The sequence below is a fragment of the Alosa alosa genome, chromosome 12, assembly GCF_017589495.1.
Source record: "Alosa alosa isolate M-15738 ecotype Scorff River chromosome 12, AALO_Geno_1.1, whole genome shotgun sequence".
NCBI classification, from domain to species: Eukaryota; Metazoa; Chordata; class Actinopteri; order Clupeiformes; family Clupeidae; genus Alosa; species Alosa alosa.
In genome coordinates this window covers 31,095,386-31,122,271 of record NC_063200.1, presented here as the reverse complement: position 1 = coordinate 31,122,271, position 26,886 = coordinate 31,095,386, and the positions used below count along the sequence as shown (strand labels likewise).

At 43.6% G+C, this 26,886-nt stretch overlaps 1 protein-coding gene across 1 annotated transcript in view; it reads left to right on the top strand.

Moving 5' to 3' along the window:
• The first annotated feature begins 5,470 nt into the window (after positions 1 to 5,470).
• The window catches only part of whrna (whirlin a), a 101,245-nt gene continuing 79,829 nt past the window's right edge, over positions 5,471 to 26,886 (top strand). Inside the window, 2 exon segments of the mRNA XM_048259490.1 lie at positions 5,471 to 6,774; positions 6,776 to 7,009. Of these exon segments, the coding sequence (XP_048115447.1) occupies positions 6,289 to 6,774; positions 6,776 to 7,009 (720 nt within the window). The 5' untranslated portion in view covers positions 5,471 to 6,288.

Sequence of the window (26,886 nt, the reverse complement as noted above, 5' to 3'; positions counted from 1 at the left end):
CATTTTTAAAGATCATTGACAGCATGCAAGACAAAGTGATTCATTGACTGAGAGGGATGTACAGTATTGTAGCTCAATACTGCAATGCGCTGTGAGGAAAGATCCTCATGTGGAAGAGGTCAGTCCTTTATTACATCTAGGTCCTGCTTCAGGAGCATCAAAAACCTACTTATGAACAAAATATGTATTTTGTATTATCTATCTATCTATTTATCTATCTATCTATTTATTAATGAAGTAATTCTACTTTTATAATTTTGGGCAAATGACGAAGGCCAGATCATTCTGATCTGTTCTGGTAGTCAACGACATGAATTCTCTTTGCAGACATTCTGCTATTTCATTTGGTTTTATTGCTAACCTCTTGTGATTTCATCGTTTTTGGAGGAAGGAATGGATTGCACAAGAGAATAATGTGTGTTTGATAGAGCAGAGACATCTTTGACAGCCTTGCTGCGGTACCGAAAGTAGAGATGGGTGAGTGGGCTGTCACGGTGTAAGTGGGGAGCGTCGTGTCAGGAGATCGGGCTGTCGGGGCTGGGGGGTGAATCTGCTCACCGTCCACGCATCTACGCCTCCAACACAGGCAATTTTCTGCATGACTGTGATCTATGACAACGCACCAGCTCCCCTGACGTGGGAATTGAAATGAAACCTGCACAATTGTTTCCTACTTTAATCCTTGGCTATTTGTCAAATTATAACAAGCCCATCCAAGATGATGAACCCCAGCATTTTGACTGTTGAAACATAACACAAACCTCTGTAGGTTTTGGTCCTCTGATTGGTCTGTCTTGCAAAGTCTCAGGTGTAAGCTGACATTTTGTTATGACCACATCTAAAAACACCCAAAATTCAAAAAGTCTTTTCTTTCAAACACGAAGCCACTGTGTTTATGTGATAACTCCTTTGGAGGATGGAGGCATACATATTTAAACGGTTATCATCTTGCATGCTTCACCATGAGAAAAGCATCACTGCTCCAATCTGTTTTTGTCCCCTTTTTCTCTCACATGGTGTGATGAGACTCAGGAGTCAGGCGATTGAGGGTTTGTAGAGCTTTGCTGTTGGCAGAGATCTGAAGGTGCCGGAGTGGGCCAGCTCCACTGCTGTTACCCTTGTCTAATCTCCCTCTGACCAGCCCTGAAACAGCGGCACACATGCCCAGTCCCTCACAGAGCAGGAGGGCCGCAGTCTCCCAAAACACCACTGCTGTTGCAACCAACAGATTTGTCCCGCCACTGAGATCAGTTGGGTCAGTTTTTGTCCAGCTGCTATGACAGGATGACAAGACTATTGAGAATTGTCCTAACTTCTTGACCTGCTGCTTTCTAATCAATTGGACACACATCAATTCTCTGTAGGTACGGGCAGCTCGGAATGCAGGTCAAAGCTCTGCTCAAATCCTGTCGGTCATGCGAGATTTGTCTAGTGTAGCCACTGGCTGGTTGGACAGACTGTATATCCTGTTTTTTCTGTCAAAATGTGATGTCAAGTCACTGACAGGCATTTACATGGAGGCTTATGAGTTGCTCCAGTGTGGTGGGGTCTCTCAACCTGTTGGCTGTGTTTCAAAGATCTCTTTGACTAAATGTGGAAGTATATTTGCCTCTAAGGGGACACCTGTCAGTCCCTCTGTTTTCTAAACCCTTAGGTTGCCTCCGAGTGAGCTCAACTCAGTCAAAGCCTCACTCAACATGGCTTAGTGGACATGGTTTTTAAACCCATCAAGAGGGAGCATAATATGTTTAGTCACAGTCCTCAGATCCTATTCATTGGCTTGTTTAAATTTGCCCCCTCCATCCGTGGGTGCAGCTGAATAATTGTCATAAGGAAGCGGAACGTACTGTAAAATCGAGGGCCTGAACATGGAGGTGACGTTTTGAATGTTGTAGCTTTGATTCTAGCTTTGATTGGAGTGGATTTGGGAACTGGGAATGTTGCCTTTTTTGCGTCTCTCTTTTCCAGCTGACACTACTCGGTATGAGCCAGCCTCAACCTGCGAGGAGTCTAATCCCACTCCCCTCCTGGTTCACAATCTGTGACAGCAGGCAAGAGCAAGATGGGAGAGAGGGAGTTTTTGTTTGGGCCTGAAGAGAATTCGGTGCAGTCACTGCAAACTTTCAAGCTGTTCATTTGCCCTCTAACAAGATCCTGGAACACATGACAGAGTAAAATCGCTATGTTTATTTTGTGCAGTGAAATCAGCAAACCACAAAATAGACCCTGCTTGATGAAGCACAAACTGTTGAAACACCTGGTTGTTTTCCATGTTTTCACCTTACGGCTATGAAAGGATATAATCTTTCTTATGGTAAACTTTATCATTAATTTACAGGTAAGCTATGCATACATTGTGTATATGTCCAATTGACATACACTGTGCAGTGTAACTCCTCCATCTATTGGATAGCCTTTATGAAATTTCCCATCATGCTGCAGTGCATGTACTTGGGCAAAACGTATGATTAATGTTGGCTTTTGTGAGCACCTCATTAAGTATGTCCCAGAGCATGAATTAAAACAAGCTGATGGATATCACCCTGGCTGGACCTCCATCCCCAGAGATGATTCGGGGGTGGGGGGGCAGAGTGACATTTAACCACAGACCTGCTCCATTATCTGGCAGAATTAGGACAGGGAGATGTGGAGTTAGGCTGGGGTTGTCTGAGGACAGGGCGATGAGTTTAAGGTAGTGCTTTTGTGGGACTTGATGACGAAGATGGTAATTGGCATCCGAGCCAGGGCTCGAGTGGGGAAGGGAAGTGAGGTGCCATGGGACGCAGTCAACTCATTTGACGACATGTTCTCTCTCTCTCTCTCTGTCTCTCTCTCTCTCTCCCCTCAGCCAAATGCAACATCAAGTGGATTCCTGCCACAGGACCAGTTAAAATAGCTGTATTCTCTAGTACCAGAAGACCAGAAGATGTTCACTCAGACTGAACCTTCAGGTAGGCGTCATGAAACTTTTAGCAGTGACAACTTCCGTGTTGAGTGTTCAGAATTCCTCAGGTGGATGTTCAGCATTAACACCACTGAATGTAGGAAACCAAGTTCTCTGACTGTTCAATCCTGATTTGAGGTCACCATATGATTTCGCTCAACTTTTAAAAGCTCCTCAGTGTTTGTTCTCCCGGCAGTATGTGTAGTTTGCTGATTATGCACGACTGCTCATATTGTGTCCTAAACCACACATATTCATGCAGGTGCATAGTAGCTTCCTTCATAATCCAAATGTAATGGTCTGTTTTAAATGACCATAACAACATGCTAGGGGGGAAGATAGCTCATTTATATTGGTGCCAGAAATGTGTTGATGTGTAAAAATTCAATAGTTTCATCATTTTAGACCAATACTTGGAATAAGGAAACAATGCAACCAATGTACTTTATGTAGGCTTTCTTTCTATTCTGTTCTATTATGTAATTTGTAACCATCTAATGTGATCGAATGAAAGATTCAAAGGCTAAAACCATGGCCTCTGACCTGTGATTGTGTATAGGGTGTCCCTATTTCACTCTACTGCTACTTATATTACTCAGTCATTTGTGTGTGTGTGTGTGTGTGTGTGTGTGTGTGTGTGAGAGAGAGAGAGAAAGAGAGAGAGAGAGAGAGAGAGAGAGACACTTTGCAACTGTGCAAAACTGATGATTCCAGGTGAGTCATCCTTGGCTAAGCCTATTACATAAAGCACTTGACTTTAGTCTCTTTTTTCTCAGCACTGGGTGATTAGAATAATGAGAACGGCGGTGGTCAAGATTATTCTCATGTGTCTGGGCTGCAGCATATCTTCCCTCATTTCCCAAGTCTATCTCAGTCCCAGCTTATCCATCCAAGTGTGTGTGTGTGTGTGTGTGTGTGTGTGTGTGTGTGTGTGTGTGTCTGTCTGTGTCTGTGCTTTCTCGCTCTCTCTGTCCACACAAACACACACACATACACTCTCTCACACAGACTCATTACTTACCTCCATACCTCTGTCACTCATGAACATAGAGCACCGTAAAACCCATTTTCTTGTCAAATTGGCTGAGCATCCGGGAAGGTTGCACTCTATAGGCTATTTGACATGCACCACACTCACGGCAATGTGCAGCTCTATGTGGCAGAAGCTAAAACTAGACAGATAGCCACAACTATTAGCTGTGCTGATAGCAGAAGTGTTAATTACCTCTGCTCCTTGTGTGTGTGTGTGTGTGTGTGTGTGTGTTTTCTTTTAGTTGTATGGCCTATTTTTGTTTGCTTTTGCTATCTGCCATCAAGTCCTCCGTCTCTTAATTACCAACATCAATCATTACCAGCCACCCCCCACCCACACACACTTCCCCACCTGCTCCCTCCCCTTTACAAACACACACACACACACTGACACACACACACACACACACACACACACACACACACACACACACACAATCGCCAGCATCCTGACAGCTCAGACAAAATGACTAAATTCCTCATTATCTCCTTTCAAATGAGCTTTTGGTAGACTGTGATCCATCAGACACCTTGGGAATCCTGCAGATTCGCGAGCGATAACCTGGACCCCTGAATGGCTGGTTGGCCGGTGGCAGAGCCCTATATGCTCATTATTTCAGGTGCTGCCAGTCAAACTCAGCAGAGATGGAGCATTTTCAGAAGGGCCTAATCCAAGCTTGATTATATGCCACTGCTGTGTCTAGTCTGAATGTGACTGCTGATATCTAATGTAAGCAAAAAAACATGCATTACAAATAACCCACACCCCTACCCAAAGGAAAACATTTTCATTGTGTACCCTGCCACCTAAATGTGAAGAACAAACAATGTTTCAATGGTGACAATTGACCACTTACATGCATACATGCAAGTTGACTTGAATATGCAAACTGATTTGAATTTCTTAATCACTTTCATTTAATTTGCTTACTTACATATAGGCCTACCATCAGGCAACCACATTTTATAGCAGGTCCAATTCTAACTACATTTCCGGTTATGATTTAATAAGGTAAAGCCAAAGGATTGCAAAATGGACCATTGCATAATTTCAAGATGGCAAAAGATAGAAATGGATTCTTCATCAATAAATAATAGTGATGAAATGTTGAACAACAGATACATCTTTTTCAATACCCATATGTGGCCTGGAATGCATAAAATATTTTGCAACAATTTCTGATAAAGGTCATTCTGTTTTAAGAGCATGAATGCACTTGCTCTGGGCAGCATTGTAGCCTGAACGAGACACTGACTGGCTGGAGTGTGTGCCCTTTCAAAAATATTTTAAGGAATGCCTGTACTGCGCTACCTACATGTGGTAAGTCAACCCAAAAATAGCCATTGAATGAAGCCTGAGTGAGTCCACGCTGTACGTGAACATGTTGTTGGTTACTAGGCAACTCAAGAGCGACATGTCGTTACGTCATTTCCTGCGCAGCCAAGGTTTAGATCTAGACTTCGAAGCGCTGTTCAGTTGATAGTAGTGGAAAGCCAACGGAGAGACAACCGACATGAGGCGTCTGTTCACGGTTGCAACTTGGTGTCTCAAAGGAATAAAATAACTATAACTAATAAGACGAAAGGAAACGAAGAACCATTTGCCGTTGGATATATGCCGTTGGATTCGTCTTTAAAAGTGTTTTTCTTCGGTTGGTGTAGCTTATGCCCAAGAAATTGTACTGCTCGCTTTCGTGGACTACAGTAGGCTACAGCACCGAAACACAGGAGAGGACGCAACTTGTTTATCAGCCAACTTTGCGCATTTTTGGAAAGAGAGAACACCAACGGCTTAGAGGATATACTGTGTTTCGTTTTTTAATGTAGGCTACTAGTTCTCAAGGCATGCGCTACACATCTTAACTTATGTTTCATTGTCGTTGTTGACGACGCTTTCGCGAAAGATATTGGAGAAGCGCTTTGGAGGCTACTTGACTCCCTTATGTACGAACATACGACACCCTGGCCGATGCTGGTTTGGATGTCTTAAAAAAAAAACATTATTTGAATGTTCTGTGCTAGTGTAATAATTTTAAAAGTTACTATTGCTTACATTTAGCCCATTTATAATGTATAATGATTTCGTCAAAACTATGTGTGACATCCTATTAAATGTCAGCCTATTTACATTTCGCATAAGTCGACTTGAAAGCTATTTTGGAAAGAGCTTTAGAAAGCATGCCATTTTGTGAGGACTACGTCCAGGAGTTTTTATAAGTCGCTTCGGAGTTGCTGACGGACAGCAGTCTCTTGCATCACGTCAATGCTTGCTCGGCTTCAACACCGCACCGTGGTCCCGGTAGCGTTCTAGGATGAGCACGGATCTGGATCGCATGTCGCTGAGTTCCTCGGCGAACTCAGTGGCGTCCAGTGCCCGCTCACTGTCAGTCAACGTCAAAAAGCTGCACAATGCGCTCAACCTGCTGCTCAACGACTTCGAGCGGGAACAGTTCATCCACTGTCTTAATGTGTATCACTCCAAACGCAATGTCTATGACCTGGTCCAGACGCTCAAAGTCATCCTTAACGCCCCCAGCAAACGTCAACTGCTACCCATGTTAAGGCTGGTCATCCCACGCTCAGACCAGCTTTTGTTTGACCAATACACCTCGGAGGGTCTATACTTAAAATCGGATTTAGCTGCGAGCAATGGCAGCCCCGAACCATCTCTGGAAGTTGCTAATGCGAGTCCCACTCTCGCCACGGTCTACCCATCTCAATCGGCGCTACGAGGGTCCCCAGATACCGCCAGCACCAGCAGCGACGGGGGCACCACTCTGGTGCCGCTACTCGGAAGTCGATTTCCTTCATGAACCCCCAGGAGAGCTCCGACAGGTGGTCCTAAAGCGGCACAAGAGCAACGAGGGGTTAGGTTTCAGCATCCGTGGAGGCTCCGAACATGGTGTTGGGATCTATGTATCACTTGTGGAACCAGGTTCCCTCGCCGAGAAAGAGGGCTTGAGGGTCGGCGATCAGATCATGAAAGTTAACGACAAAGTATTCGAGAATCTGACTCATGCTGAGGCAGTAAAGGCCCCCCCCCCCCCCCACACACACACACCCACACTAGTGTTTTAGTTATTTGTTCTTGTCAGATTTTATGAGATTGGATTGTAGCTTTCGGGATTTCATGCTGGGCTTTTTAGCAGGAACCCAAAGAAACTCAGCAATGCTTTTCAATTTCCGGAGATTCGTCATACCACGAAGGGTTCAAGGCCACAGTAGAGTACTGCACTTTCATTATGAAAGGAAATTACTTCCCCTGAATTACAAGCCTCAATGCAGACATGTTGGTCGTTTGCAGTTGAATGGCAGTCTTATACCCCACGCAGTCTGTCTAAATAGATGGTTGAGGTCACCAGCTAAAATAACCGTTTCGTATAGTAGTATAGGATGCGGATCTTAAAACAAACATTGTTTTGTTAAGTGCTGTTGATTTTTAATTGTGTAGCAGAACATTTTCTCGAAGTTAAGGTGTTTAGTTTTATTCAGTATGATGTGAGATCCAGAATGTGCCTCTCAGTAATTTATTAACCTAATTTTGTCTCGAGGAAATAGCGGATCCAATTTATGTGCTACGATGCATTATGCGGTTGCTGTCCACGGTGCTGAAATGGAAAATAAGTGTATTTAAAAGCGACACGGAGGGTGTATTTTGGAAAGAAAGTATGCAGTTTAGTGTTTTTGGTCATTTTTTTACCAACTAAATGCTGCAAAACATGTGGAAGGATAGAAGACTTCCAGTACATAAACAACCCTGTAGTAAAGACTTCACAGTCCATGATCATTGCACATTGTTTTTCACACTTTTTCAGAGCCAGCTCTCTGCACATTGAGTCCAATGCTGCTAGCCTTTTTCTCTCTTCAGTCCAACCCAGTGCTGGAACACACTAGCATTATGGGGGATGTGGTGTGGCTTATCCTGCGGGTGGGAGGTAGGAGGTTGGGGCTGTCTGACAGTTCATCATATTGATCTCTCTCTCTCTCTCTTTCTCTCTCTCTCTCTCTCTCTCTCTGTGTGTGTGTGTGAGAACTTGTATCGGTTTGTGTTTGGACGACCTTCTTTTTGGCCAGTCAGCCCACTCTGTTGTTGTTCACATATGTGGTGCTGATGGAAGCAGATAGAAGCCCACCTGGGCATTGGCACTGGCCACAGATAGGATTAAAGAGCTGGCAAAAGAAAGAAAGAGCACCGCGGGCAAAGACACCCAAAGACTTTCAAATTCCTGGTGGAAAGAGAGAGAGCATTGGGTGGCTAGGCAGAATGACACACAATTTTGCATTGTGTGGCTTGCCAACATTCCTAGGCTGATATTTACCTGCTCTGTGGGCACATTGGTGTGGCAGCCTTTGAAGCTTCAGCACACAGCACATCTTCTCCAGTAAATCATGCCAGAATAAATACATAAAGACCCTCAGGTGAAGGAGGCAGGGAAGCTGCTCGTCAGGCTGATATTTTCTTATCAGACCCAGTGCTTCTCTCCAGGGTGTACCTGCCTGGGAAGCGAGGAAGATACTGGATGAGGTGGGGACGGACTGGAGTGGCCTTAGCTGGCTGCGAGCTGTCATGGTTGGGCCGTAATGAGGCTGTGTGTTGCCCTTTGGCAGATCATGATGGGTTGGCCAATCTTCAGGGCACTCCGTGGCTGCCCGCTTCCGGGAGGGTGAGATAAATGACTGTGGGCTCATGCTATCTCTCTCTTTCTCTTTCTCTCTCTCACTTACTCACTCTCCCTCTATCTGTCTCTCTCCCTCTCCCTCTGTGTCCTGCTCTCTCTTGCTCTCTCAATCCCCTATTCTCTCTCTCTTTTCATTCTCTCTACCTTTCCCTTTCTCACCATGGCTTCTTCTCTCAAGAGACGGCCAATCGCCTCATGATTTGAGTAAGCATTCTTCGTCATCTCTCTCTCTCTCTCTCTCTCTCTCTCTCATTCTCTTTTCTTTCCATCCTATTTTGTTCCCTCTTTCTCATCTTATTTCCACTGACCTCTGACCACTGTCCCTGGACAAAGTCAAAGGATGTGATTAGAAACAGTCAGAGAACATAAACTCGTATCTTCGTTTTTCTGCTTAGTTCAGCTCCTCACAAGGTCCGTAATTTCGGCAAGCGCAGTCAGCGAAGCGCTCTTGTAAAACCTGAATCATCACACAGAGTTGTTTGCACACCCTCTCTTTAGCCAACAAGGAGTGTGTTTGCACGAGTGTGCTACAGCTGCCTGTTGTGGAGGAAGACTCCTAGAGAGTTCCTGACTGATGGAAAGGCAAACAGATAAGTGGTTTGGGGGCCTTCCGTGGTACCTCCTGCACCCCACCGTTTTAATTATGACCTAAATAATTCATCAAGTGCTTTAATTAAGCCCTGTAAAGCTCAGTGGAGGGGTTGATTCCCTTGCCTTTGTTGCTGGTGTTAAGAGCTGATTAATTATCAAATGTTTACCCGCGTCAGGAGAGTCAGAAGAATGAGGAGGGGAAAAATTGAGACAAATCCTGTCTTAGACAACCCAATTTATGGCCTTGAACACCGGGACAGGGGAAGGCAAAGTAACACTTCCAGGCTGGGATGCATTGTGTAGAGGGGGAATGTCTCTCTCTCTCTCTCTTTCTCTCTCTCTCTTTCTGTGTCTCTTTCCTATTCAGTGACTCAAATCCAGAGGGACAGACACACTTCGCTCAGTCAATGTCCCTCTTGTGGTTGGTCATTCTGCCAAAGCCGCTCCATTGTGACAGCCTAATTAGTTTACAATGGACTGCTTGGCTGTGTCTGTCAAAGCAGCCCCTGATATATCACCTGAATTGAATGCATGTGGTGTATCCAGGCCTCGCCCTCCCTGCACCTCAGAAATCGGCTATTTCACCCGCTTATAAGGTCACACTAATGGACAGCACAGCTCAATCCATTTAAATGGCCTTATTGAATGAGTAACATGCTCATAGCATTAGTTAAGAGACATTTTTGAGCTGGATGATATCCAAGTAGTGATATCAACCATACAAGAGTGCTAAAGTGTTATATTATTTTTTAAAATATTGGAGATGGTTTGTGTATTTTGAACTGGTTATTATGTTGTTTATAATTTTTCTATGCAGAGCTTAAAGATGGAGAGTGTCCACCCAAAGGTATGATGATAAAGACATGTTTGCACGACAAAACATAAATACATAAGCGCATGAATAAATGTATGTATAGTAAAAATTACTACAACTGACCTATTACAAAAACTTCCTCATGGATAAGTGCATATAATGTGTGTTTTGCTTAATGGATATAATGATACCTTTGGCAAAGGTGTAGAAGACACCTTCACCAACTTAATACATCACTTTTAGATCCCACCAGAGCCTTTCAGCTCACGGCACAGGTGTGTAGGGGTTGAAATGCAGGAGTTTGGATTGGGGGCTTATTGCTACAGGCTGTCTCGTGAGGATTGTTCCCACTGTTGCGTGTGATCCTCTCCGTCATCCGGCGGTGACCATGACTGAGCTCCTGTTGCCTGCTGATTACAGGGCTGATGGATTAGAAGAGCTCTGTGTGAGGGCTGGGAGTGCAGGGGTGCAGCCTTGCCGCTCTCCCCTCCCAAGGGCACGCGAGCTGGGGGAGGAGGGAGGGAAGGAGCCGCGAGGCTGGAGGGGGGGGGGGGGTGCAGCTACAGAGAGACAGGGCGAGGACAGCCCTCTCAGGGGGGGAGAGCTGACAGACGCATGGGGAAAGGATTTGGGGCAGATTCAATCAACCTTCAACAAGGTGGCTCACCTTCAGGGAATTCAAAAGAGGCATATGAGCGTGCAAGTTTTGTGTGTGTGTGTGTGTGTGTGTGTGTGTATGGGTGTGTGTGTGTTTTGCATTTTCATGGGTGGAAATATATTTTTTGATACGGCAAACAATGCATCAGGTAAAAAAAAGCACTCTGATCTCTTTAAGATCTGTCCAATTGAAAACGCTGTGGAGAGAGGACCGAACTGAGCATTGGGGAGATTGGGGTCTTGATCTGTTGCCGTTTGTGTAGTGGATATTGTGGCGTTGTTGTTTACTTTCCCCTACAGAAGGCAGGATGGCCAGGACTGAGTCCACTCTGAGTCACAGTTTGCCCTGTGCTTTAGCCCTTGGCCTGAGGCTCAGCCTGAATCACACCCTGTGCTCTGTCAGGGTGTGCACTCAAGCCAGAGTGCACCTCAGCACAAATCAATTGGACAACATTGCAGTTAGGGAAAATGTGTTGGTGTGTACACATACACTGACAGACAGACAGACACACATACACACTCACACACGGACTGACTATCTCTCTCTCTCTCTCCCTCTCTCTCTCTCTCTCTGTGCTCTCTGTGCGCATGGTTGGTGTGAGTGGGCGGAGTCAGTGGTGAGTGGATGGTGTTTCGGTCGCTGTACCGCGAACGAGTGTTCTGTTTAAATCTCTATTTCTCACTTTACTTCTATTTTCTTTCTTTCTATCTATTACTTTCTGCTGGAGTACTAAAGATTTTTGCTTGGTTTAGTTTTCTGGCAATAAACAGGGGGTTTTCCCCTAAAGCGACTGCCTCCAGTCTTGTGCTGGAATCATGGCAGAGATTTTTGGTCAACTAACTCGGCGTCATGCTGTTAAAATAGCATCGGCAGCCAGTGTTGAGGATTGTAGTTTGGCTGCCGGAGAAATTGTTGGTCATGAGAATATCGTATCAGCATCTCGCATGAACAACGCGATTGTGCTTTTCTTAAAATCAATTGAGTTTGCCAATCAGCTGACGGAGAATGGCGTGGTGATAGATGGCGTTTTTACCTCTGTTGCCCCTCTTTCTACGCCTTCCAAGAAAGTCATTTTGTCTAATGTCCCCCCATTCATTTCTGATGAGATTCTAGGACAAACACTGTCGCGCTATGGCAAAGTGGTCTCAACAATTAAAAAAATCCCGATTGCGAGTAAATCTCCGTTGTTGAAACATATCGTGTCCTTCAGGCGTTTCGTGTACATGATCCTTAAGAATAACAATGATGAATTGGACTTGACAATTAATGTGACTGTGGATAACTTTAATTATGCGATTTATGCAACAACTAGCGTTATGAAATGTTTTGGTTGTGGTCAATCGGGGCATCTCGTGCGCGCGTGTCCTGATAAAAAGGATGACACGAATAATAGTGGAAACAGTGAAAATAGCAATGAATCTAGGGGTGATGTGGCAGAGGGAACGTCTAAAGAGACCAACAACGAACCTAATGTTAACTTTGGTGCAAATAATGAGGAGGAGGCTGCTGCCTCTGCTAGTGGGCCGGAGAGCCAAACTCCTGATTTAACGTTAAATTCAGTCCAAGGGCACGGGGAAAATCACGATGTTAGATCGGCTGATGGGGAGGATCTTTCCGCACTTTTGGGCGAGACTATCACTGATTCTCAGAACTGTCAGGGGAGCAATGATGATGTCATTAATGGGGAGGTTTCCGTCGCTATGGAAGACATGGAAACCTCCGTGTTGAGGAGGACAATAATGTGTTTAAAGCACCGTCGAATAAAGGAAAAGAAAGCGCATTATAAAAGAATAAAGGGGGACGCGCTCATATAGAATTGACTGATAATGAGAGTGAAAGTGATCTTTCTGACTGTAGTGTAACCTGCAGCTTGCGACTAAGCGGCTATCGCACTCGCAATTATAGAGTGGAGGATATAAAGAAATTCCTTAAGGACACAAAACATTCTAGGAAGGTCCGGGTAGACGAATTTTTTCCTGACATTGAACAGTTTATGAACAAATCACGAGCATTTATGCGTGATGGTAGCATCACTGATCAAGAAGGATTTCGTCTAAAAAAGATTCTCACAAAACTCAATGTTCTACTGAATGCCAACGATGACAAATGTTAAAAATAATTTCCACTTTGTGTCCTAGGATGGCTGATTGCATATGTCTATATTTATTTTATTTTTTTTCTTTATAATGATGGGTGAATTTCGTGTTGCTTCTTTAAATGTAAATGGCGCAAGAGAAAAAATTAAGAGGCTCTCTGTGTTTGAAACAATCAGACAGAATAAGTTTGATGTTCTCTTTATGCAAGAAACGCACAGTGATGCGTCTAATGCAGCTGCTTGGGCTCAGGAATTTGATGGTCTGTCCATACTTAGTCATGGTACTTCTACTAGTGGTGGGGTTGCAGTTATGTTTTCTAAGTCCTTTATTCCCATCACTTTTGATGTTGATGAAGTTATAGAGGGAAGACTTTTAAAGGTCAGAGCCCAGTTTGAAAATCGTTTTTTTGTGTTTATTTGCATTTATGCTCCTACACTGGCAACAGATAGAATGCTGTTTTTAAATACTATTGGAAATGTTATAAAAAATTGCTGTTCAGAGGATATTCTTATCCTTGGAGGAGATTTCAATTGTACTGCACAAAATTTTGACAGAAATCATGTCGAGCCGCACATGCCCTCTCGTAGACGGCTTGTAGAGATTATGAAGTCCAATGATCTTAGTGATATTTGGAGGAACTTTCATGGTGAACAGAAGCAATATACTTGGGCACACTCATATAATAATTGTTTGTCTCTTGCAAGACTTGACAGGTTTTATGGTTTCAAACATCAGGCGTAGTCTATTCAGGAAATGTTCAATAATTCCAGTTGGCTTTTCTGACCATAGTTTGGTTTTCTGTTCTTTATTTCTAGAATTTTGTAAAACCAAAAGTGCCTACTGGCACTTTAATACCAATTTGTTGGCTGATGGCCATTTTAGAGAAGTCTTCCTTTTTTTCTGGAAGGAATTTAGAACCACGAAATCCTGTTATAAGTCTTTGCAGCAATGGTGGGATTGTGCCAAGGTACAAATAAAACAACTCTGCCAGGAGTATACAGCCAATGTCACAAGGAACATAACACTCTCAATGAAAAAAATAGAGGAGGAAATAATCGAACTTCAAAATCTGGCAGAACAAACGGGTGATCAGGCACCCACTGAAATTCTTAACTCAAAAAAGAAAACATTGGCTGACTTTTTAGGTTTGAGGGCACAGGGAGCTCTGGTCGGGTCCCGCTTCCAGAGTGTGGAGCTGATGGATGTACCATCAAAATTCTTTTTTTAACTTGGAGGTAAAGAATGGACAGAGGAAGTTCATTCATGCTTTGAGGTCTGAAGATGGGAGAATCCTTTCTAATTCTCCAGAAATACGCAATAGAGCAGTACTTTTTTATAAGGAGCTTTATAACAGTGAAAATCCACAAGATCAGGCGACTGACAAGGCTTTTCTTTGTGACCTACCTAAGGTATCTGAAGAGGCAAACACAGCCCTTGGAAGGGTGTTGACCCTAGAGGAGCTGGAGAGAGCCCTCCACAGTATGGAGAGTGGCAAAGCACCTGGGGTGGATGGCCTGCCAGTAGACTTTTATAAGTCCTTTTGGCCAGAGTTGGGCACAGATGTGCTTGCTGTTCTGAGAGACAGCATCACCAGAGGGGTGCTGCCACTGAGCTGCCGTAGAGCAGTGCTCACTTTACTGCCAAAAAAGGGAGACCTGACAGATATAAGGTCCTGGAGGCCGGTGTCAGTCCTCTGCTCTGAATACAAACTGCTGTCTAAAGTTTTAGCAAATAGACTTGGGGAGGTTTTGGAGCAGGTAATCCACCCTGACCAGACCTACTGTGTGCCAGGCAGATTGATTCACAACAATGTTTCCTTCATCAGAGATGTCTTCTATATTGGCAAATACTTCAATCTGGATTTTGGTGTGGTTTCAATTGACCAAGAAAAGGCTTTTGATAGGGTTGAGCATAATTATTTGTGGAATACCTTGTCAGCCTTTGGTTTCAGCCCCCAATTTTATTCGAATGATCAAAGCATTGTATTGTGACATTGAAAGTATTCTCAAGGTTAATGGTGACTTGTGCGCTCCTTTTAAGGTATACAGAGGTGTCCGTCAAAGGATGTCCCTTTGTCGGGCATGCTGTATAATCTGGCTATTGAACCTTTCCTTGTAAGGTTGAGGAAGGAGATTGTTGGATTGAAAATCCCTAACTGTGATGATGTTTTTTAAATTGTCAGCTTATGCTGACGATGTGGCTGTCCTTGTTAATGGCCAGAGAGATCTTGACACGCTTTTAAAAATTTGCAATGAATTTAAGGTTGTTTCTTCAGCAAAGGTAAATTGGTCAAAAAGCATAGCCTTGCTGGTTGGGAGTTGGGTGAGTGGCGAACCTGGTCTGCCCTGATGGCTTAGTTTGGAATAGGGGGTGGTTTTAAATACCTGGGTGTTTTCTTAGGTGATGATGCTTTTATTCAAAAAAAGAATTTTGATGGGGTAATTGAAAAGTTAAAGGTCGTCTAGAGAAATGGAAATTTCTTTTTCAGTATTACTTCATTACAGGGGCGTGTTCTCATTATTAACAACCTGGTTGCATCTCTCTTTGGCATCGGCTGGCTTGTGTGGATCCTCCTTCAAACCCTGCTACCGAAGATTCAGTCAGTCCTGGTTGATTTTTCTGGGACAATCTACACTGGGTACCTCAGAGTGTTTTATATCTGCCTAAGGAGGATGGTGGACATGGACTTATTCATCTACAGAAGTCGAACTGCTGCCTTCCGTCTGCAGTTTGTACAGCGTCTTCTCACAGGATCACTGGACTCAAGCTGGAAAGCTGCAGCCTGTTGTATTTTACAACTTTTGAAGGGTTGGGCTTAGATAGGTCTTTGTTCTGGTTTAATCCAAATAGAATGAATTTTAATTTACTTCCTGCATTTTATAAGAATCTGTTCAAAGTCTGGTCTCTGTTTATAATTCAACGCCCACGACAGACAAGCTCATTATTCTGGTTGTTAAAGGAGCCTCTGATTCATGGTTCGGTTCTTGAGGTGAGTCAGGACTTGTCCCTGGTACCTACTTCTAAGCTTATCAGCTCTGGAGTTACAACCCTTGGGGATCTAGTAGAGTTTTGCTGGTCCTGATATCAGTAATAGCCATACTTTGGCTCAGCACTTAGGTGTGAAGTCCATTAGGATAGTTGATCAGCTACTTGGGAAATGGCGGTCTCTCCTAACTGGGGAGGAGATGCAATTGCTTGGAGATTATTTTGGGGGGGAGTGTAGTCCTGACTGCCATGACCCCTTTCCCAGACTTACTCTACTTCCAGATTTAACAGGTTGCACTGGTTGCTTCTTACTCCCAGATAGTTTAGTTTTTCCTGGGTCCTACAGCTGCAACTAGTAAATCATTGTACAAACTGTGTGTTCTCTCCCTAAATAAAAGGTCTCTGGACAAGAGGGTGGATACACCCTGGCGCGAAGTGTTGCAGGTTGAAAATGATGTCAAACCACAATGGCGTGCGTTGTACAAGTCACCATTAACTAAAAAAGCTGGCGATCTACAATGGCGTATTCTGCATGGTGCAATAGCAGTGAATGCTTTTATTTCTGTTTTAAATCCAATGGTTGATCAAGGGGTGCCCTTTTGTTCTGTAAGGGAGACTGTATTCCATGCCTTTATGCACTGCCAGAGGCTCAGACCTCTTTGCTGTTTTGATGGCACTTTTCTTTAAGTTTGATGAAAGTTTCTCTTCGGAGATTTTCATTTTTGGTTTTAAATATGTACAAAAGCATCGCTTCAAGTGTCAGCTCCTAAACTTTCTGCTTGGGCAAGCAAAGATGGCGATATATGTTAGTCGTAAAAGGAAAGTTGAGCAGGATGTAGATGTTGATATCCTAATGGTGTTTTCTATTCTTGTAAGGTGTCGTATGTTGATTGATTTTCATTTTTATAAATCTATGAAGATTCTTGATGTTTTTGAGGAAAAATGGTGCTACAATAGCGTGATGTGTATTGTTGAGAATGATAAGCTACAGATTGCACATTACTTTATTTAACTTTCCTAACTTTTACTTTTTGAGTATAGTGTCAAGTTGATCTTGATGTATTTTTAAGATTGTAATAAAGAGTTTTTGAAAATTCAATTCTCTCTCTCTCTCTCTCTCTCTCTCTCTCTCTCTCTCTCACACACACACACACACACAGACACACACACACATACACACACACACACCCTCATTCTGTCTTTTTGTCCCTCTTTTGAACAGACACCGAGACACACATATACACACACGGTCACAGCTCTACAGTCTTGATGTTGAAAGAGGGAGGCGCCCCTCTTGTGGACTCATAATCCCCTCTTTGCTGCGGTGATGGGAGAGGAGCAGGGAGGAGCTGGATGGAGGGATGATAGAGGGAATAGAGCAAATCAGAAGGAAAGAGAGGAAAAAGCTGGATGAAAGAGAGAAGCGTTGCATCGGTTCATTCCGATGCAGGTCTGAGGTGCATGCTGCGCACAAATCCATATGCCACGAATGTGACAAACAAACTCATACACACACACATGCACAGACACACACATGCACACACACACACATGCACACACACACACACATGCACACACACACACGTGCCACATGCACACACACATACACACACATGCACACACACCCACACACAAAGAGAGCACAGAGACCTGCTAACAACTCTCTACAAAGGTACAAAACGCGGGAAGTACTCTAACCGGGTTACATAAGAGTGCAGAATAGATTTGAAAAACCTTGGCAGCGACAAGATTTTGCACTGACATTGAGCAGGCCATCTTGTCCTAATGGGATTACTTCTCAGGAATGTTTGGATGGAGAGTTCACTTTCTGAGTTGTGATCAAACACAAAAGTGTGGAAGAGGGGAATAAAAAGAGAGAGAGAGAAAGAAATGGCGTGACACAATGAGTAGAGCAAGGACGAAAAGTAAAGTAAAGGGAGTAGAAGAGTCACGGGAAAAAGTGAGAAATATATCGACTTAATTTGCTGTAACTAAAGCCCAATATTTAGTGGACCATGCCTAAAGGTGCAGGGCCCTCATTCATCTTGGAGTTCCGTGCGTTCTGTGGCTGAGTCAGATTGCTGAGTGGTTGGAGAAGAGTTCATCATCATTAGCTCAGGTGGACCCATCCAATAAGTCTCCATTATCCTTGAAGTCACAGGCCGCGTCTCTTTAGGGGTGTAAGCATACTCTTTCCTTACTTCAACTCTGGCTGCAGCAGAATCAGAGCATTTGCCAGAAAGTTCTTTGAACTTTAAAGAAATGTTATTTTCACATCAACAGGTTGTGAAAGAGCAATATGTGGCATGCTGGAGGAATAGCAGAATAATAGTGTTTATTATTGTCTTGAGGCATTTTTGTTGGACATCAGTGTTTTAAAGGTTAAATCAAGCGGAGAGGTATGCTGATTTCAATGCTGGTGATTCATATTTTAAAATGGTAGCTTGGTAAACAGGCTGAGTCGGGCATTTCACATATTGTTCACACAGAACCGAGATAGAGTTTTCCCTTAGGAGATTCTTGTGTCAACACCCAAGGCCTTTGCCAGAATAATAAATAGCCAAAAGCAAACACACTGCTCCTTTGGTACCTGTTGCATCTGCTGTCGCTTGCTGTTATAAATAGATGAGCTAAAAACATGCTGCCCTTTTGTAAGTATGTGTGAGAGTGTGTGTGTGTGTGTGTTTGTGTGTGTGTGGGTGTGGTTTGTATTCTGCCTGTGGAATTGAGACTCTGGTCTTTTTTGATGTGAGTGCCGTGTTTGTCTCCGTCACTAGGGAGAGATCTTTCTAGTAATGCGATCTGCCCCAGAAGTCTGACCTGACTTGCACAAGCCTATTCCCTACCTGCCATGTGTGTCCATGCCATCTGTTACACACACACACACACTCACTCACACACACACACACACACACACACACACACACACACACAGACAAACACACACACACACACACACTTGCTCTGCCCTCTCGATCCTGGAAATGAGAGAGGAAATGACATTGGGTGTCCCCCCTCCACCCCTGCACAAGGGCATGCTGGAGAGTTTCTGCATCCCTAATCAAGCTGTGTTCTCTTCATGATGGAGAGCTGGCCAATCGGCCGAGGTCCTCCACCGTAGGCAGCTGATTGGGTTGTGTGAAGGCCCTGATCAGGGATTGGGAAAGTATGAATAATTAAACAGGTGCACTGGCACGCCTCCACCTGTGACAATGTGTTTTTTTTTGTTACAGAGTGAAACAGAGATATGGACAGACAGGAAGAAGTAGCGAAGGGAACAAGTGGGAGAAAGAGAGAAAACAAGTGCTCTTTTTCTTTTCTCATCTTTTCAAACTGTTTTTTTTTTTCTTTGTACATCACTTTGGTAATTTTATGTTCAGGGTCTTATTCTCTCTCTCTCTTTCTCTCTCTCTGTGTCCTCTTCTCTTTCTCACTTTCCCTCTCTCTTTCAATGATTTCCTTGCTTGATTAGAGTGCATGTTACCTGTGCACATGTCCCGAATGCAAAGGCCAAGCTTCAACCGCTGATTCAGTGCCAAGTTTCGGGGGACACCGCACCAGCACAAACATACAACACACACTCCGCACACCAACACACACACACACACCTCTCTCTCTCTTCATTTACCGGTATCTCTAGTCATCTTTTTTGCCTTCTGTTCCTGCCCTTGAGTATATTTAGGTTTGTATTGATCTCGATGTTGTGTTGCCACTTGCTACGGGCAATCTCTGAGTCACGTGTGTGTGTGTTGGTGTGTCAGTGTGTCAGTGTGTTGATCCCCAAGGGGAAATTCAAGAGTGTGTGTGTGTGTGTGTGCTCCACTCACCATGTGCTGTCCCCTCTGTGAGTGAGGGCTATTGATTTAAATACTGGTCACCCACGGCTACTGATATGTATGCACACAATCCTGTGCATTGTAACATCTACATAAACACAGGTTTCCGGAAAAAAAACCCATATGGTAGCTCATTCTCAAAGTCTTCAGATGGCTCAGATCCAGCTTTGTGTTCAAGTACACCATCATCTGGGGTCTATAATCCAGCCACACAGCCCGACAGATGGGCTTATCTCTTGAAGCGATGACCCATTAAATTGCCAACTTGTCAAAAAGTGGACATTGAATACACATCTGTCCATGAATCCATTCAATTTGCTCAATTTTTTTTAAAATTGAAGGGCTTTTTTTCTCCCTGTATCAGAGCTATGTTGTCCTGCTTGTATGTGATTGTCGTCCTGCATATGTGATTGTTGTCCTGCTTGTATGTGATTATTGTCCTGCTTGTATGTGATTGTCGTCCTGCATGTATGTGATTGCTGTTTACAGAGAAGGCACTTTACAGCCCAAGACCCCTTGAGGGACAATAAAGTATATCTTATCTTATCTTATCTTATCTTATCTTAATTTGGTCCTCTGTGTGGTCGATTATACCTGTGGGGCTTGTTTTTGAGCCTCAAGCACTCCAGCAAAGAACTATCTAACCCATTCACCCCAACTAGCCAGATGATCTGTGTCTAATAAAATCTTAAGGATAGCAAAAGAACAGCTCTCTTAACCCTTTGATGTAAACAAGCATCACATGTGTTCAAAAACTATGCAACTATAACAACTATATGGTTGTGTCTAATGTATGTTTAATTTGTGTCGAGGCCCTCAGTCTTGCTGCAGGGTTACATCAGGCTGTAGAAATGAGATTAGGCTCACCATAGCAAGGGAGGTTGTTATTAGGTTATGTCACGGTTTTCTGGCATAGCTGTCTGCCAGCTAGACTGGTTATTATGAGCCACCAGATAAGTGGTAAAAAGAATCTATCCAGAAGAGCCACTCCTTGGCATTGACATATAAAATGCCTAGATACACCTTCACATTTTTATTATGTCTATGTTAACTTTTACCAACAAAACATGGATGAAAAAGCCCTATAATTCTCAGGGCATTAGTGTGTGTGTGTGTGTGTTTGTGTCTGATGGCAGACTGCTTACATGATCATAAAATAATTTTAGCAGCAGCTGTTCAGACATTTTGAATGCCTTAGATTTTCTTCAATCCATTCATGGAAACAGACATTTTTGCTGTTCCATTCAAAATCTATAAGAAGGATAAGAGAGTCAACAGGACCAGCAGAATCTGTAGAAACACACACTGCTGTTTCTGTTTCTATTTTTTATTCAACAGCATGCTCTTTTCTTTAATGCACACAGTAAACTCGTCTGAAAACACGTCTGAAAACATCACAGTGGTAAACGCTGACAGGCTGATTCGCAGCAGCAGGGGTAATTGACGCCGCTGTGTTTGTGCCTGCGTGTCTGTCTGGTGGTGCCTTCAGGAGCAGCTGTTGACAGGGCGATCCCGGATCCAAGGGGGGGCTCGTGCCTGTTTTACTCATAGCACGGAGGCACCCACATTAGCATACAAATTCACACATACATAAGGGACTGGCCGGCCTGGCTGCTGCGATGGCCAGACTGCCAGTGCAGAGGAGCCAACATGAGAGGGTCCAGCCAGGCCTACAGCCAAGGACACATCACGAGGCCCGTCGCTGACCTTGGTGGACAGACTGATGATGAAGAGAGGGAAGAGAAGAAAGTGGAGAAGGGGGGAGGAGAAGAGCAGTGACCAGAGAGAAAGAGAGACAGAGAGAGAGATGGAAGGACAACAGTGATAAAATGAGAATGTGAGAGATAGAGAAGAGGGAATGAAGCGGAGGGAGAGAGATTAGCTGGGGATGTTACGGCCTAAATGAAGAACGGCAGCTCCCCAGAGGAAAATAAACTGATTCAGTGATTTAAGTCTTACAAGGACAGCATTTCTGTGTGTGTGGGTCTGTGTCTGTGTGTGTGTGTGCGTAGAGGCCGATGTGTATGTCCATGAACCATATCTGATCCAAATCCATATTAGCATTCAGTGTGTTATCTGCAGACCGTGTGTATGGACCATGTTTTATGAGTTTGTGTGTGAATCTTTATGATTTCCTAAATAGGAATTTTATGTGTAGGCCTACGCGTGTGAATAGACATGTTTATGATTGTGGGTGTGGGTGTTTGAATGAGCCATATGTCTTCTTCTCCACTTCGTCAGATATGATACACCAAGATACAGTATGTTTACAACTTGTTGTGTACATTTAGATGCATCCATGCCTCATATTATGTAATGACTTTATGTGCAGATAATATACCAGCTGTATGAGTGAGTTAGTGAAAGTGTGTGTATGTGTCTCTACATTTTAATGAGCATGTGGACCATTTTCCATGTGTTTATTCTTGTGCTTGTGTGTGTCTGTGTGTGTGTGTGTGTGTGTGTGTGTGTGTGTGTGTGTGTGCGTGTGTGTGTGTGTGTATAAAACAGAAAGTGTAGCGCCATAGAGGAGAGTAAGCAAAGCCCAGTTAGCCAGCTCCATCTGTCCCCGCGTGTTTGTGTGTCTGTCTGACAAAGTGCTTGGTCACTGGCTCGGACCTGTCTCAATGGTCCTGTTGTATCCAGCTCAGTGGCTCAGTGGATGGAAGCCCTGGGGTTCTGCTGTCCCGGTCATTTAGTGTCCACCCCAGCCACTTTCGAGTCTTGATCCGGTCCTGTCTGGTCCCTCCTGTTTTGGAGAGCCAGGCTGTGCTGTGTGCACTTCTCCCATCCACCTGTCCCTCGAGAGCTACTATGGCCTTATTAACTTGGGTTTCCCAATACAGATATGCTGGATGGTTGTAATGAAGGCACAATTGATTTTTAATGTCTTCTTGCTCTGGGTTAAGTGGAGGGTTGTCCTTGGCTGTCACGTTGTGTTTGGCCCTCGAATAGGTCATTGATAGATGTTGACTGACAGAAGCAGCCCCATTAGACACTGTACTGAGAACTGCTAGTAAGCTGGCATATGGGGAAATGGGAGTGCATGTCTGGTCTGTGACATGGTGAGAGAGAGCGTGAGTGATAAGGTTTGCTGATGTGAGGGGATTTGAGATGCAGGGATGTTCTTTGGGTGGATGATTAAAAATAGGAATCTTTTAACGCCCGACGTGAGTTTTTTTTTTTTTTCGAGTGGGGCTCGATTTAAAATCATAAACCTGTACCTTATCAGCATCCATATCCGCCTGGCGGAATGAGGAGATGACTGCGGCAGTATTGAGAGTGCGCATTGTGTGGGTCAGCCAAGGGCACCTGGTTTCATTATAACATCCCCGCCCATATTGGATTAGAAAGTCGCTGAGGTGATAGAGGAGCACGCACAGGCCAACTCCACACCGCACGCTCAAGGATAATCGATTCTGTTTTTTTGACGTTTTGATTTCCATTGCACCGTGTACAGTAGTCTTTGACGTTTCCTTTGTCGGTCAGATAGGACGAACAGATGGTCCGCCTTCAGCTGAAGCTGGGATACAAAAGGTCAAACCGAACAGAAAGTCTGTGGTGTATAGTTATATGGATGTAATGCGTTGTCCTGGATTTAATGTTTCGTCCCACACACTTTCCCACCCAATTTCCTTTCTGCACGGCACAACAGTAAACGGAAATTGAAAGCACTGATGAAAAGTCTTCCTTGTGGAAAACGTCTGCTTGCAGAGGATTGAGAGTTTTATCACACTCTTTAGGTGTTAGTAATGCTTCTACTTGTCCTCACTCGACTGGATCGAATCGACATACAAGCTGCCTGTCAAATACAAAACTACTGAAAAACTCTCTCTAACAATGAATGCAGCCAAAATCCAATACAAACTTTTAAATACGCAAGCTTCCTTGAATCCACACACTACCCGGTAATTAAGTAAATTTGGACACATAGTGTAATTATTCTTTTATCCGTTGAGCCAAATATGCAATTATCCCTGTCCTGATCCCATGCATTAATCTATTTAATATTCTCTTTCTCTCTGTAGTACATCTTCAAACTGTTAACTGTTGTTGACTGAGCTTAATAACATGCAGTACACCATACTGTATTTAGTAAACTATATTAGCTTGACAATTCATTGATGCACAATTTATCAACCCCTTTTCCTATAGTTTTTATATTGTCCACAAAAATAGACCACTACCTAGATACAAAATTAACCATGCTTCAAATATTTTGTATAGATAGATGAAATGCATTATACAATATGCATATACTGTACATAAACATGCACTCATGCATCATACACATTTACCACTCAGCAGAATGATGAGAAGCCCCCCCCCCGACTACTGCTACCACAGCCACCCCTCCTGTCCCTGTTTTGCCCGCCTGTCCTGAAGCTGTTTCACATTTTAGTGTTTTAGAGTGCTATCACAGTGGCTGCAAGCCAGCCAGTTAATGCAGGTCTTAACCTCGGCCTTCCCCTACCCATTTAACCGCCTCTGGTGTGGCATGCCTTGCTTTACAATGCCAGGCTCTCCCGCCTGACACCGGGCACTGCTGTGCTTGGCCATGATGTGCCATGAGAGCTACTTGACTCTCTCAGCTGGATGGTGAGATCACATAACCCCGTACGAGACCTCCCGTGAGGAGCCGAGGGGGCGGGACATCCTTGCTACATTGCTGGACATCACACAGCGAAAACAGAAAGCCTCTTTTCAGCATTGGGAGTTGGGTTTCAATATATTTGTAAAAAAACCAAGGCATGGAGGATGTACAGTATTTTTTAAAACAGTGCGCTATAACCTCCTCCTACCGTGTTGCCATCGTCTCCATCCCACCTCTCTGGCTGGCTGGGATGAGAGAAAATCAGCACTCGTAAGGTGTTTTTATTGCTTTTTTGTTTACTAGTGACATTTAGCATAACAGCTCCAGAGACATTAAGAGTCCAGTGGGAAGGAAAGTGTTGGTCGTGGGTGTTGACCAGGCACAGTGATAATGGCAGTAATTAAGGTTGTCTGTCTGTACCTCTACCTAATGCCATTCTTAGACATCATATCACAAGTTGATTTAACATGAGACAATTCTTTATAGTTTTGTATTAGTATCTTGATAATCCTCCAAAACATTTGACAGCTGCTCTTAGGACTACCTGCTAGAAGTGAACTTGTGTTTCATGTGACTGAATGCTGCATGTGTATCAAGTTTGAATTGCTGTGTGAGGCTGTGTGTATATGTGTGCATGTGTGGCTGTGAAAAGTTTGTCATAAGTGGTCACATCCATCAAACGAGCCATTGGAGTGGACACACACACACACACACACACACACACAAACACACACACACACACACACCACAAAGGCATACTTTCTCCATCTCCCTGTCTACCCTCCCATGTTTGGTTTGGTAGTGATTTGATGTGTTTCTGTGGTTTGCCCTGTTGCCATTATCCCTCTGTGTGCCCATTTGAGATGCCCCCATCTTCTGAGGGTGTAATTAACCCCAAGACTGAAAAAGCCCTCATCTCACGTCCTTTCTCTGCCTTGCAATTGAATCCTCATTCTCTCTCTCCTCTCTACTTCACAAAAACCCTAATTCACACATAAAATTATTTTTTTATCGCCAGCATGGTGCATGTTCCATGTTATTTATTCATATTGTTATTCTACAAAAAGGAAGTCAGAGTCAGAGATTATATTCCAACTATTTGAAATGCTGAATTGTATTTTTTTTTTCTCACTGGTCACAAAGCCCCTATGCTTAAAGCCATATCCACTCAGCAGTGGGCATATATGAATGTGTTCTTATCTGACTGCACCTGGCTATCTCATAGTGTCACTGTAGCTAACACATACATCATGTCTATGGATATTAACACCCATCAGATTGTCAAGAATGTGGAAGAATAGGGCCACTCTTCAATGTCTGTGGACTTCTATCACTTCTGAACAAAAACTCTACCTTTTTGTCTTTTGTTCTGTCCATCACAGTTTGCTCATGTTGCTCTTAAAAGCCTGAAGGTGCCACTCCAGAACATCTAACTAGTTTTGAATGTCAAGAATAAAGATGAAATGTAGAGACGATAGTCAATATGATAATTTAAAGGAAAATTCCGGTTTTTAGCACTTTAAGGCCCTTTTCTGGTTTGTTTTGGATGAACTAGAGTGGTGGACACCGAAATTTTGAACTCCACTAACCACTCGGTGAGTTGCACAGTTTTGAAAAAACGTTAAGGGTTGTTTTAGGACATGTTTGAGTAGCCTACTACAGTATGCCTGTTGGCAGCCACCCTGAGCAGTCAAAGGCGATTCAAAACGAGTCAGAAAAGTCGAGACAGGACCAATCGTCAATATTTCGGTGTCCACCACTCTAGTTCATTCTCGAAACTTCGAGTTCAATGTCGACAAGTTTAATCTGTTTCATCTTTAATCAAATAATCAAGTTTAATTTGCCCGTCATGGCAACAATATTTTTCTTCTTCATGTGTGGCCCTAATACTCCGTGGTAGTTAAGAGCTCCTGTGACTGCTCTTACAGACTGCACTCTTAAGTGGTGTGCTACGGAAGTCGTCATCTTCAAGAGATAACAGAACATGGCAGCACTTATGGCAGTAAACACTCTCTTTGCAATGCTTCATTTTTAGTGCCTCATAAGCTATACACAATGTTTTGCATGACATACCACTGAAAATCATGTAGAGATATAGACCACCATATGCAACAATTGCTTCCATATGCTTTGTCACTTCAGTAAATGTTAACACTGCCAGTAGCCAGATAACAATCAGCCAGCAGTGCTATGGTTTGAATAAATATTGGTATTTGATGCAAAAACGTTTTATGGGCTTTTTTACTTTAATTTAATAGTTGTTAGTAATATAGTTGTTAATATAGGCCATTCTGTGGCAAAAAAATAATTTCACTGCAGATTGAAAAGCTGCAGGGTGCGAGTAAATAACCATGTTACTGCTGATGCCACTTAAGTTGTCTGTTGAATAAAGACATCAGTTCTGTAATGACACAGTAGAGCATGAAAACATCACTGGTCCTCAAGAGAGTGACAGGTCTCCTCAGAACACGAAGAGAAATCAGTCATTGTACCCCCCACAAATACAAACAGGAAATAGCAGAGGGCTTTTTAGATATACCCCAGCCTAAATAATGATGTTGTCAGTGGAGACAATGTGTGTACATTTACACTTATACTTAGTTCATTTAGCTGACACTTTTACCTACAGCAACGTATAAGTGATGTGCTGCTGGTCT